Genomic DNA, 14321 nt, shown 5'->3' with positions numbered 1-14321 from the left:
AGGAAGAGTTAAGTGCCTTGAGATGCAACTTCCCAGCTGTCCCAAGCCTAGCCTTTCCAGAAATGAGTTGGAGAATGCTGGCTGGGAGTCTGCTGCTCAAGTGCCTGTGCCTAGAGTGTTGCTTGCTGGTGATTTTTGGGGACACGTAATTTTACTACCTGCAGTCTCCATGCTACTGATCTGGGCCCTTCATGGGATTAGCTCCTGGCAAAGTACAACAAAGCTTGCCTGGGGTGCTGAAAACAAAAGGTGGAAGATTAGCTCGGTTCTGGCTCAGAGAGACAACAGCACCTTGCTGGGAAGTGTATCCTTTGACAGGGCACCCTTTGAAAGGTATCGATTGCCTTTTGTGCTTAGGAGGTTTCAAGAACCAAAAGGAAGAGCTTAGAGGGAGATGTTACATAGAGAGAATAAAACACTTTGAACTCCTTGACTTGAAGAGAGAGAAATCATCATGAAATTGTGATCTGGTGCAACTGTGATTTTATTTATCAAAATTGACAAAATTGTGCTTTTTTGCTTTTGTGGTTCGGTTTGGCAATTGTGATAATTTGGCTTTTAATATCAAAAGTATTAATGTGGCCTATGCACCATGTCAGACCAACCTCTGTCAGGGTTTTGAAAGATTTAGATGGTGGCATGTCATCAAGTTGGGCTCTTTCTGTTCCCATGTAAGGTATCTTGTGTTCAGAGGGTATCAACTCACTGGAATTTGGCTTGATTTTTAAGAGATGTGACATAGGATTTGGAACATCTTTACTCCAGTGTGTACATGATTTTGTGGGGCTCTGCAACTCTATACTTACAAGGACAGAAATATTTCTGGGCTTGGTTTAATATTTTGACATTCTGTTTCTTTTTATGGTACCCTTGCCTTGTTGGGTTTAACGTCAGGTTTTATTGGTAGCATTACAGGTTGTCACTTAGAAATAGGCAAAGTTTACAGGCCAAGTAATTTGTTAACTGGAAGCTTCTAAGACTTACAAGAAGCAAATAAGTAAACAAACACTTTTCACAGATAAGGCAATATGATTAACACCAAAAAAAGAAGAAAACCAGATTTCAGCAGAAATTTTTATATCCCTCTGCATTTTTATGCTTTTGTAGCGGTATGTGCTAGGGTGCTTTTTCATTTTGCTGCCTGATAGCTCTGGACAGTTATACAAATATACTGTTGATGTTCAAAGATATATTGGATAAAGCAGTTACTACACTTGAATTTATAGCATCATTTTAGGATAAAATGGTGAGTAGAATTAAATACCTGAAGGGATGTTTTGAGACATGAAGATATGATTGATTTTTCAGAGGTTCTGAATTGAAATTGTGGTTGCAGGTGACAAAGACTTTAAAAAAAACAAGGAATGAATAAGCTGGAGTTGGATATATGCAGTCTTAGGCTTGAAGAACCTGAGGCATGAACCTGCCATTGGTACAGTAAGCGTTGAATATACCAGATGATCTGTTGTGCACCAGAAGCCTAATTCTAAACACCAGGCTTGGGGTTTCTTGACATCACTGGCAGCATTGAGGATCTAGTATGACTGAGATAGAGATGTCCACATTTGTTCAAAGGTGCTTTAAATTGTTTATACCTATATATGTAGCTAAGAGTTAAAAGTTGATGAGTTTGAAACATAAGCAGTGTTGCAGTGTTTGCAATTCTTCCTTGATTTTGGCATTGGGAATTTGGTACAATGAACTGATTTTTGGACTTGGGTTGGCAAGTTGTGTATGACATCTGTGTGACATTTCTCTGTGCTCCAAGTGCATTCTAGCACACGACAATGAATGTGAGACATCAGCCTCCCAACACATGGGCAGTGGCAGCCCCGCTCTTCTCCAGGCTAATATTATCTCTGCCACCTGTTCCTTGCTTCTCCCCGTGAACTCCTCCTGTATGGATCGTTATTAATAGTTTGGGGAAGAGGCGTTCTCAGGGCTTTGCACGTTAGTAGAATGGTGCACTTGCATCTTGGAGTTTTCAGAAGTTGTGAGACTCTGGATGGAAGACAGAAGGAAAATGACAAACCAGGAATCCAGGACAGGTAGTACTTTGCAGAGAGCAGCCATCTGTAGAGACGTGAATCAGGGGAATTTCTTGGGAGCCCTGTCCTGCCTGTGAAGAATGTATGTAGTGATTTCTTCTTGGTGATAGGCAGTCAAATCACTGAGCATTTTCTTTCAGCTAAATTAAATATACTTTTGTGGGAAAGCCCTGAAGGGGTGGGCTGGAAACTGCTGTTCCTGCACTTGGCTTCTCTCCTGTCACAAGCAAATGCAGTCAAAACAGCAGCAGTGCAAATTGCCCTCAGCACCCTGCCTTGCCCACTGGATGCCTTCAATTCCAACCTGGCAGAAACTGCCTGGAGAGCAAGGAATGCCAATTTGGTCCCTATGTCCAGTCTGTTCTTGGTACTCCTTACGAGGCAGCAAACAAGTTAGAAACAGAGAATTTTATGATTTTTGCACACACTAGTTTCATGTGCCATCACCAGCACCACCTCTAGTTGCTGCCTTATGTAAGGGGACTCTGCCAGTGGTACTTTTTTCACCAAAGTTGTTCCCCACAGTGTTCAACGGTATAGAGATTATTGACAGCAAAAAGCAGATTGAAAGACTGAATTGCTGAGGAATTTCCAAAGAATCTTTTTCAGAGATGGAAGGGAGAGAGGAGCATATTAACTTGTGGAGGGGTACTATGCACTTCCTGGAACAAATCCCATCTCTTCTCTCTAGAAATCTTGTCTTGTAGGTTACTAAACATTCTGCTTACTTCTCTGGAAAGGAGGGAATCTCAGATGTTTCTCCCAAAGCAGGTAGATTCACTCTTGCATGCTGTATGTGGATCACAGATATGTCAGTGATTGTAGTTTCAGCATGTTTGGAAGTCATCAGGCAAGCTATGGATGTCATCTGTGCTGAGCTTGCGCTAGGGAGTTGAACACATCCCAGACACATCAGATTGCTGCTATGCCAGAGTGTGCACAGGTTTTTGCATCTGGAACTTCTTGGACAGAAAGCAAGAGCCCTGACTTTGTCAGATAAAGTAGTATGGTCCAGTTGGTGGCTCATAACTCGGATTTAGCTTGTAATATGCCTCATTTATTTGATCTTCTACCTTTGTCTGTAAAAGAGACTGAGAACAGCTGTTTGAATGTTGGACACCACCCAACAGTCTGAATGCTGCTGCTGCCCCCGCAGTCCCACCCTGTTCTAGCAGTGGCAAGTAGGAGCAGCTCAGCCTCCTCAGTGTGGCTTTCCTAAATCCTGCCTATGTCTCCTCTGGCTGCCTGGGTTGGGGTAAGGAATGTTGGACATACTAGGGCATTTGCCAAACAGGAGTTGAGGCACCTAGGTTCCAGTCACATCCAGTTACATATTAAAAATTTCCTTGGATTCCCAGACTATAAAGTGAAGATAAGCCCTCCTGGTTGATGGAGTTCTGGGAAGATGATTTTCCTTTGAATCGTAGTCACTATTATTGCCTTGCTTCTTTTAAGGGTGGAATGTACTGGACACAGCAAGTCAGACCTGTCTCTGCTCACCTCAGGTGCTCGCTCCAGCCCTGGGTGTGCTGTGACACAATGCTTTCTTTAGAGAAGCAATGCAGTCCTGATGGTCTAGGTGTTGTGAGGAGCTCATAGGAATTTAGGCATGTAGGCCATAGTGGTTTTAGGTGTTAGGCTAGATGTAGTAGCTCTTTTGGTCATTATGGTCTTGTCCTCATGCAATACTGAGAAGTTTAACTGCATCCTTTCATGAATTACCCTAGTGTCCAGTTGACATTTAGAAGTTAATTTGGCTGCGGCAGATTGTAGTGTTCTTCCTCAATTTTCTGCCTTGTCTCCCTTCAGGAGGTAATCATCTCCACCGCAGGGAAAGCTAGGAGTTTGGAGTTCCACTGCTGAGTTGTTCCTTGGTCTTGTATTCATGTACACCATTGCTACTTTCAGTTCACATGAGTAAAACAGGTTGCAAATAGTTCAAGAGCAGATATGTGTGTGTTAAATAACCTCTGGTATGGGGGCAGTGCCTTCCTTGAGAAGGTGGGAACCAGCAGCTGTAAATAAGTGAGTAAGCTGTAACTGTAAGGCCAGCACAGTCTGGGGTGCTCCAGCTCCATTCTCCTGCAAACGTGAACTGAAGCCCTCAGCAAGCCCTGAAGTTGCTGAAATTCCATGTATGTATGGTTATGAGATCCGCAGAGGTGACAGGAGGTGGGTACACAGCTCTTGGTGACTGATCACTCCATGTCTGACTGTCCTAGCCCATAATATGGGACAAGCTTTAGAATAAAAAGTGCCGTGTAAATGTGAGGGAGTTCCAACATGATCCCACTGCTCCACTGCAACAAGGCTTCCAGGAACCTTGTACATAATGTCAGTGAATGACAATGACTCCTTAATTCAAACAGTATTACCATAGTTTTGCCATTAATGTTGATTAATTAGATGTTGACTGGCTGTGAAATTCTAGTCTGGCCTTCTGATGGGAGGCTTGTCAAATTGTGGGCACACCTAGAGTGGCTTCTTAGGGCTAGTGAAGCTTTTCTCGTGAAGTGGAACTAGCACCTTACTGCTTTGCCTCATATTGACGGCATTTATTTTTTAATTTTACCAGTCAGTCTTTAGCAGAATGTAACCTTAACTTTACTAGTGAGACCTTGAAAATGGTTGTCTGGTTCTGCAGTGAGAGCCTCTGTTATGTTTATGTAGCAGAGGCCTGACCAAGCCTCTGTAGCCTTGACCCTTTGTTCTTTTTGACTCAGTGGGACAATTTCTTTGGAAGAGCGGAATCAAGTCCATACATTGTGTTTATCACTCCCAAGGGAAACAGATGAAAAATATTGTGAAGGACTCCTGGTCTAGTTCCTCTTTGGAGAAGGGAAGAAATTAATCTTTATTCAGACAGTTGGAGTGTGGGTGAAATAATAGAGTTAGTTGCATTGACATGGAAGTGAGTATTACAGTATTAAAGTACAGTATTACAATACAGTAATTCAATAAAAACCTAAACCAGAACAGAGTAACTGCTACTATCTAATTCATGTACATTTGTGGTACAAAGAAAGTAGCTGCATAACTACAGTTATTTAATATCAAGGTCTTCAGCATGACCATAATAATTCACTAGAGGAAGCTGTCCTGCCTTCTGCTTTCCCTGTTGCTGCCCATCCTCCCAACACACGTTCTTTGTTTGAACACACACAAGTGTTTCTGAATCAGGCCAGGGAACTGATCCCACTGAGAACTAGCTGAGCAATTCCTCAGTGAGCCTTGTGATACAGCTACAGAAATGTGTCAGTACAGCAGGAATGGGGAAGCACAAACTGCTCTGGAAGAGTGAGACTGCTCTCTCTTGGGGTCAGGACCAGCCTGGCATCATCAAACTACAATACAACTCTGAGGTGCGGTTTCTGAAGAGACTCAAGCCAACCCCGAGTATGCATTGCTATGAAAACAAGCAATCTTTGTGCCCTCATCTTATGTGGTGGCACAAAGGCAGCAGCAAGCTCATGTGTCTACAGATGGGGAGAAAACTTGACTGGCACTTTCTAGACTGACCTAAACCTTTTGTGAAATTGCTCCTTAAGACTGCTAAGCTAACAGTATTTATTATCTCATGGCAAAGAAGAGACAGGTATTTTGCATGGCAAAGAAAGAGAGGTATTCATTATTGTGGTGGTCTCGTTCCAAAGCTAGCATTGCTTGTCCTTAGTGCTGCTCTAGATCTCAAGTAAAAACTCTTCACTGACACTGGTTAAGAAAACCCTGCTAGAATGGCATTTAATGCTGTCCTATTCACAGTGTATCCACTGTAGCAGGAACACTCTTTCTTCAGTTTCCTCTTGCCCTTGGTTCAGCTGGAAGAATAAAATGCTCTGGAGCGGCCTATGGGAACCGATCCTTGCTTTTATGCTGAGTTAAATTAGCACCTGGGCTTGTGGAGCACAGAGAAGCTCTGCCCTTTCGGTTTTGAAGGGGAGGAAGCTGAGCTGGGACTTCCCACACTCCCTTAGTGTTTCCAGAGCTTAAGGGAACCGCCACTTGGTTCATAACTGTGGTTGGAATGACCCCTGGTGGAAGCTTCAGAGAGCCAGGCTTTTTAGGAGTTAAGTCCCAACCGGAAGCTTTGGTTGGCCAGCCTTAGGCACTCACATTTGAAAACTGTGGCTGCTAATGGAGATGGGTTTGAATTCAGGTGTAACTGGGCTGGATCCATCGGTAACCTACATTCCTTATGTTGCATCCTGTCTATTTACAGTCTTTATATCATAGTACTGGAGCCTGATGTGTGTGTGTACCCACACGTTCCTTTTCCCTGCTGTCTGTTTTCCCTTACCAACTTTATTACTGTTGCTTTACCGTTATTTTCCTTCCTTGGTGAGTCAGCCCAGTCTAGCCTGTCTGTTGCACTGCTCTGTCTCTGCAGTCAGCTCTCCACATGCTTTGTGAGTACCTCCAAGCTGTATCATATGTTTTTAATGTTAGGAGGATCTTCCACCAGATTTCCCCAATGCGTATGCAAATCCACACCACTATTTTCTGAAGTGGGAATGGGATTTTATTCAACACTTTTCAGATTTCTCTCGCTTGCTCGATGCACACCGGTCTGCTTAAGGAGCTTGGGACACTCCAATACTTTACTATCTTGGCTTACACAAGGTAATGGTGAGAAAATGCCACAACCATCTGTTGATAACCATCTAAATTTTTTTTCTTTTTTTTTGGCAGGCTGATTTGAATACCAATATTGAAGATGAATCCAGATCTTTCTATGGCGTTTCCAGCCAATACGAGAGCCCAGAAAACATGGTCATTACCTGTTCCACCAAAGTGTGTTCCTTTGGAAAGCAGGTGGTAGAGAAAGTAGAGGTAAGGAGCAGACACCTGGGTGCAAGGTTCTCTCTGGCTGCTGTTTTCTCACTTCAAGTATTTGCATCCTGCCTTTGTATCTCAAGGCAAAATATATTTCATGCTTCTTGTCAGGGAGACGGATGCCACAGATTATTTCTGAGACATGCCAGGTGTAAGATCACTGAGCCTGCAACATGGCCCTGTCTCAGGACTTCACTGAAGATCTGGTAGTGTTTGCTGCTTTTCCCTTCTATCTCAGTTTCTGAGGAGATGTAAATACATAAGACTCTTAGCTCTGGTGATTCTCTGGGGCTTTTTGGGAAACAAAGGAAAGCTAGGAGACACAGACCCCTTGTTTTGTAGTCCAGAAAAGTGAAAACATATAAGCAACACCTCACTCTCGTCTGTGTTTTTGAACAGATCATTTATAGACTATAGCCATTAATTGACTGTAATGATTTATGGTCTTACAGTTTTATATGACCTAGAGCTTGTACACTGACAGCTTGAGCAACAGGGGAACTGCAAAATCATGTATATAACTGGCATTGAAGAAATTAGTTTTGATGCCGCATTCAGCTGCTAAGAGAGCTGCTTTGACATGCCTCCTGCTGCCCTGTTTCTCAAGGAGCCTTGAGATGCTGGTGCAGAACACCAGCTGTTCTTGTGTCAGCAGTCAGTTCAAGGTGCATCCTTCCCCAAGACCCATCTCCAGTCACACAATAGGCGTTCCTAAAGTCCAGTTAAGTATTTGCAGGTGGGACAGAGAGGCCAAAGGAAAGTGTCTTGGTTCACAGGAAAGAAGACTGAGCTTCTGGGGTGAAAGGATGTTACAGGCATTTAAGGGTCTGCTGTGAAATCATAGAATATGGCCTCAGTTTCTCTTCAAAGACAAATAAAATATACAGGAGCTAAGGTGTGAATGTGAACAAGAAAATCCCTCTGTGTATGGTTGGCCAGACCCTCTCCTAAAGGGGAGCAGAGCTCTATGATCTCTAGCACAGGTACCAGAAGGCTTTCCTCTTTTTTAGCTGTAAAGCATCCTGAGCATACTATTACTATCATTACTTCCTGGTCTTGCTAAAACAGCAGTTATTACCTTTTTCAGTTTATTCACACCTAATATTTTTCTAGTAGGGATGCAGACTGTAGTGTAGGTGACAATTGGTCTGTTGCTCTTAGTTACCTTTCACAGTGCCCTGAGAGTTTGCTGCTCATAAGCTGGAACCCACTGTTCTAGAGAAAAAAAAAAGAAATCAAGCCAAAGAAATTGGAGGGCTCAAAGGGACTGACTTTGGTGCAAAGCACTGTGGTCATTGTTAATAAAATTATTTGAAAGTGCCACTGTAATTTTCCTGTTCTGAGTCCCTTTCTGTGCTTAGTGTCACTGGCGTGACAGCGTAGCCCCACGTGCCCCTTCTGTGTTTTGCATTGCAGACAGAGTATGCGCGCTATGAGAACGGACACTACTCCTACCGCATCCACCGCTCCCCTCTCTGCGAATACATGATCAACTTCATCCACAAACTCAAGCACCTTCCCGAGAAGTACATGATGAACAGTGTGCTGGAGAACTTCACTATCTTACAGGTGGGAACTTCAACTGTTTTTGGTGCAACTTGGCAACAAGTAAGCACCATGCAGGAGTTCAGTGTTGAGAGTCAAAGCAGATTTCCTTTTTTAGCTCAGCATCTAATTGAACTTAGTGTCTTTCATGTGTATTGCACTTCAAGACCATTTATGGAGCTCTACAGATAGTAACTCATGCAGAGGAGCAGCAAAAGAATTTGAGAGACCTGGGCTAAGAGAGAGATAAAAAGAAAAATAAAGGGAGAGCTCAGGAGGCAGAGAGACCAAGGAAGGGGAATGATGAAAAAGTCAGTGAAGGAAATGCTCATTCCAGTATTTCACAAATGTTGAGGTCCTTTCTGTGCCCTGGCCCTTTTTTTGCAAGGTAAAAAAACCACGAGGGCACTGTTGAGTGGCTATAAAATTTTTCTGTGCAAAGAGTTCTTCGCTGACCAGATGGGGGGAGGGGGAGAAGCAGTGTCTTCAGAACCATCCTGGACCTGTAAAGAAAATGGAGACATGCGAAGGAAGGGGCATGGTGTGGGGAAGCTCTGTGACACCACCTGAATCACCGCAACCTCTAGGTAGTAAGGATTTTACAAGGCTACGGCAGTTAGATCTGCATTAGTGTTTTGTTATACTGGGAGCCTTTCCAGGCTCAGATGCAACATAAACTTGGGAAGAGGGCAGACATCTTAAAAGGTGGATTTTTCTAATGGACTGAATTCTGTGTTTGCCTCTGTAAGAGGCGTCAGAGATCCTCGCCCAAAGAACGTGAGGCTGGGTAAGTAGAAGAGGTGCTGGTGGCTGTATGAAAGAATGGAAATCAAAGGGGTTTTCATTCCATTCTCTGAGGATGTTGGATAACTGCAGGCAACTCATTTCACTGGTCTGTGGCTCAGATACATCAGCTGTAAAACACTGGGTTAATAATATACCTCAAAGGGCATTAAGAAGTTAACTCTTCCATGTTTGTATTAAAATCTTAAACATCGGGAAGAAATGAGGAGTATAAATGCTGAGAGTTCTTCTAGATGAGCAAAAGCATGAAAGGGACAGAGGCAGAGAGATGGAAGACCTGTGTGCTGTAATCCATACTGAGGAACACTGAAGCTGCCTTCTGCACGCTTCGTTCCTCAGTCAGGCCAGCACTTCCTATAAATTCTATTAAAAAAAGCTGTCACATCATTTTACTTCCTCAGGGGCTTTATGTTTTGAGAAATCTCATGTCCTTCCCTTACCTTCTGTCACTGAAGGCATGTCCCATGTGGATGCTGGCACACACTGCCTTGCAGTCCTGTGCAAGATGAAGGTGCACCTGCTCCCTGAGCAGCAGCCTGAGCTCACTCCCCACCAGGGAGCTGAAAAATGCATAATGTAAGGCATGTTGGTAGCTCTCAGTCCCCACTACCAACTTTGAGGCAAGTCTAATATTTTTTTCTACACCCTTTTATGAGCTTAGATATCCCTAATCCCACAAGCATCATTTATCTTGCTTTGCACATTTCCTGGATCTAGCACTCCCAAGATTTCAGAGCTCATTTTTTCAGAAAAGGGCCTGGTGCCTTACCACACCTGGATGTGTGTAACTCACCACATCTTGCCAAAGAAAGGAGTCCAACTGCAAACCCAATCATGAAGTAAGAAAAGAAAGCAGAATAGACCAAAATCAGACTGCTAAAATTAATAAGCAAGTTTGAAAACAGCTATTTTCTTCCTGTTTTCACAAGAACAATTAGGCTGTGGTACAGTGTAAGACTCCAGCTGGAATGTTTTTCTTCTGCAGCTGAGTTGGTGCTACTGCTGATAAAAATCTGTCTCCTCCAGCAGGAGAGAACTTTAGCTATGGCACAAACTCAGGTGACAAGAATGTGCAAAGTTGTGCAGTGGCAGAGAAAGGGAAGCTGAGCTGGGAGTTCTGAGTGCAATATTTCTCTTGTCTCTGCCACGTAGTGCATGCTGCAGAAACTAGGACAACACTGCTCCTTCACCATGCTGCTGACAGAGTCACGGTGTAGAGAAGCTAAGGGTCCTGAGGGGCTGTAGGAAAAAATGGGAAAAAAGGAGCTTCTGTAAGAATGCATGAGTGTAGCAGCCATCCTTCCCCCAACACCTACAGTGCATGGAATGGGAGGTGTAATGGAGTCAAATCCGTAAGTCTCCTGTAAAAGAAGTTATGCTCTCTAATCTTCACATTCTGTGTCTACCACTGACAAGCAGGAGCAGATGAAGGGAAACAATTCACTGTGGCTGTGATATATGTGTGAACAGGAGTGGATGTGCCACAGGAGGGGGCCTCTTATACCCAACAAACAGAGCAAAAAGAGCTTTTATGGGTGAAACACTTTCCCTCTGCTGAAATCTGCAACACCAAGGGTGGGAAGTAGAGGACCTGGTGGACCTGCGTCCACTGATGTGGTCACTGCTTGGTCATAGTGGACTTTTCCTCCCAGTGGACTCTGCTCACCTCCCTGTCTCTTTATTGCATTTTAGTTCTGAGGCTGCAAAAGTGCTTTGGTGTGTGGGCACACAGACTGGGGCTTGTGGTGGTCAAGCTGTGTATCAATCCTGCACTTCTCTGTTCTTTGTCTATTACTGACTTTCTGCTTTATGTTAAATGTGTTGGAATATTTAAGCAGAGAAATAGCAGTTGCCATTTCAGCTTCTTCTTCTTTTCTGTCTAGGTTGTGACAAACAGGGACACACAGGAGACCTTGCTGTGCATAGCATATGTTTTTGAAGTATCAACTAGTGACCATGGTGCCCAGCATCACATCTACCGGCTGGTGAAGGACTAGAGACTCTGCCCTGAGATGTCCATGGAATGCATGTCTAAGAAAAAAGTCTGTGCTTGAACAACCCCTGCCCCCCATACCAAACTGAAAAATAAACTGCAGATATTGTGTATTTTCAGAAAAGTACCTCTGAGCTGGTTTGTGATTGATAGAGTGAAGTTTCTATCTCCAGTTTTGTGCAAATGGGAAAAACACTTGGAGTCAAGGAAACAGGCAAATGGCTGCTTAAGGGTCTCACCAGAATCAGCATCCCATGAAAAGCATTTCCCACAGTGCACACCCCGGGTGTGATCACACACAAAAGGAGTGTATGCACCTGAGCATACAGGTAGGCCAGTGGCAATGGCAGCAGCTCCCACAACTCTGACCACATGTGAACAGGTTGAACATGTTCATGCTACACCTGGTCTGAGTGTGTGCACTCATATACACTCATGTGAAAGTCAACACATGCACAGACACGGTTACCATACATTTATATAGGTGCCAGTTAGACATACGTGGGCACGTGTCTGTATAGAAATTGCACAGCTATCCTGCACAGCTGCCTGTCCAGCTGTCCACATCAGCAGTTGTGCAGTCACAGGCTCATTCTGCCTTGCTCTGTTAGTGGCTCATTTCCTTTTCCCTCTCTTCTGTGCCTGACAGTGAGAGACCAGCCTTTTTTTGTGTGTTTTAAGTGAAGTTTTGCTTAGAAAATTGGGTATGTTAAATCATGTTGTCTTGCCCAGCAGATTTCCTCTATGTATCAAGTCTGATGACTTGACAGAGTAAAATAATTCTTGCTGCTTTTGCTTCTGATCCTGCACTGCTACTAATGCTCAGTGAGCCAGGCTGTGCTCTTGTGCACCAGCAAAATAATTGTTTACAGAGGTCGAATTGTCCCACCTGTTAGCTGCAGACAGTGAGGTGCACAAGTATTGCACAGAATGTCAAATTGTGTGTTTCCAAGGCAGTCAAATACAGCCTCTCTGCTTTACTTGTAAACTGAGGTTGTCTGTTCAGGAGTCATTGAGAGGCAATAACCTTGGTCCCCACAATGCTGCTGATGTGGGGGAAAGATGCAGCCATTCATGTTGCTCTGAGGGAAGAGGTGGTTTGCATGATGCTCTCTGGCAGCTGTTGAACAGGAAATTTATTGGGTGGCCAGCCAGAGTCCCATGGCCTGGACAACCAATTTAATGTGGAAGGGGGACTAATTGACTTACCTCCTTGTTAAGCCATTGCATGCCAGTTGATCTGTTGTAACTGTAAAAGTGTGCGTTTCCATTTGCACGTGGGAGGTCCCTGACAGGGATGAGTCTTCACCAGGCATACCCTGTGCTTTGAAGCATGGGAAGGAAAGGACAAGGGTAAGGAAGATAGCAAAGACGATGCCATGAAGTCAGAGCTGGAGAAGGATGGTTAGTTTCTTATTACGGGAAAAGTGCTCCATATATTTTTTTCCTCCCAATCTTGCAGACCCTGCATTCTCAGAGGCTAGTATTAAGGACTTTGCAGGGCTAGTGCTGGTAACCTTCTCTGTGCAGGAGCCAAAATGGTCAAGAACAGAAATTCTGCTTGCACTTACTTAGCAAAATCTACACCAAGTTCCTGCTCTGCCTGCTCTCTCCAAGACAAAAAAATACCTTCAAGAAGTGACCTCCGAACAGCAATACAGAGCACAGATGCCAACAGCTTTCCAGAAGATCTACATACCTGGTAACCAGAATCAGTCAAGCTTGGAGAAAGATGAGCTTTAAACACCTAGAAAACAAAGCATCTTGAAATACCTGCTGTTCTGTGCTACACATAAAAATTCCATGCAAGCACAGGCTGCCCTTGCCCATCCATCAGGTGTTAATGCTAGTCCCAGCCAGGTGACCAAGCCACCCAGGACTGAATTAACTAAATCTCTGCAAACCAGCCAGCCCCTCCAGCTGGCCACGTAGGTATGAATGGCACCAACTACAGTCCATTGCTGATGCATGCACCTGCCTATTTCAGCCCTGTGCAATTTCCTTCCTGATCTCTGAACCATGCGTGGAGCAGGCAACAAATCAAATAAAACCTCGCTAATGAGAAAAAAGACTGACCCTTGGGAAAAGTATTTTTGGCCAATGCAGACAACAATATTTTGAAATGAAGCCTGAACAGAGAAAGGGCAGAGAAAGTCCTCAGCAATGGAAAATTCCTTGTGATGTATATTTGTACTCTCCTGCAAACATGAGCCTGGTGCCTTGCATGCATTCACCACAGGGTTACACCACAACAGCAGATCCTATGGAAATCAGTCCCTGAAGAAGATGAGCCGTCCACTTAGTCCATTAGCTGATCATGAGTAAAACCACATTAAGCAAAGTTTTAAGATGTTATCAAGGTAGTAGTAAACACAAACCAACAGGCTGAGGAACAGATGAAATCTCTGCACAGTTGATTTGAGGACACTCATGCAGGGTTTTTTTCAACTTAATAGCAATGGAAGACTCTTCTCTGGCACTATTCCTTTCTGTGCTTGCTCTTGGAGTTCACAGCTCCCTGGTGTCAATAACCAGGGTCAGCAAGAGACATCTACCTGCCTTTGAAACTCAGTGGAGAAATGAAAAGAAAATTTATGTCTCTGGCAGAGCTTGCTTTTATGTAGGCCATCAGATGAAGATGATTTACTAAAGCTATGAGGCAAAAGAAGTACTGGAAGTTTTGATCTGGACTAAAAGGCTTCTGTTCCCTTGCAGAATGGGTGAGATCCATGCAAAAATACTTCAAAGACTGGAAGGACTGTAGCTCTCTGTCCCCAAGGCTTCCTTTCTTGGAATTTCACCAGAAGAAACCAGACAGTGCATCAGAACTAAGAGCCAGCTGCAATTTTGCTAAAAATAAAGCAAAGCAAACACAAAATAGCAGCATATGTAAAAAAGGAGATAGCCTAGTTTCAAGAGGAAAGGCTAAATTGAACTCTAAAGAACCAACAACAAATGAGGGTATCAGTGTCTTACAAGCTTAATTTCTGTTGGGGCAGAAATATCAGAATTGTTAACCTTAGCTTGTAAGAACTTGCTGTAAAATCAAAGGATGAAACAGTAAAAGCTGATTCCCCTGGTCACTTTACAGCCACAAC

At 43.8% G+C, this 14321-nt stretch overlaps 1 protein-coding gene across 2 annotated transcripts in view; it reads left to right on the top strand.

The window, feature by feature from the left end:
• The window catches only part of TEAD4 (TEA domain transcription factor 4), a 51564-nt gene extending 40214 nt beyond the window's left edge, over window positions 1–11350 (top strand). For both annotated transcript variants that reach the window (XM_039561239.1, XM_039561247.1), the window contains exons 11-13: window positions 6738–6878; window positions 8298–8450; window positions 11114–11350. In XM_039561239.1, coding sequence (XP_039417173.1) covers window positions 6738–6878; window positions 8298–8450; window positions 11114–11227 — 408 coding nt within the window. In that variant the 3' untranslated portion in view covers window positions 11228–11350. The remainder of the gene's footprint in view (window positions 1–6737; window positions 6879–8297; window positions 8451–11113) is intronic.
• Window positions 11351–14321: the final 2971 nt, after the last annotated feature.

The sequence above is a fragment of the Corvus cornix genome, chromosome 1, assembly GCF_000738735.6.
Source record: "Corvus cornix cornix isolate S_Up_H32 chromosome 1, ASM73873v5, whole genome shotgun sequence".
Lineage (NCBI taxonomy): Eukaryota > Metazoa > Chordata > Aves > Passeriformes > Corvidae > Corvus > Corvus cornix.
The sequence above is the reverse complement of the archived record's forward strand: the minus strand, read 5'-3'. Positions and strand labels throughout refer to the sequence as shown.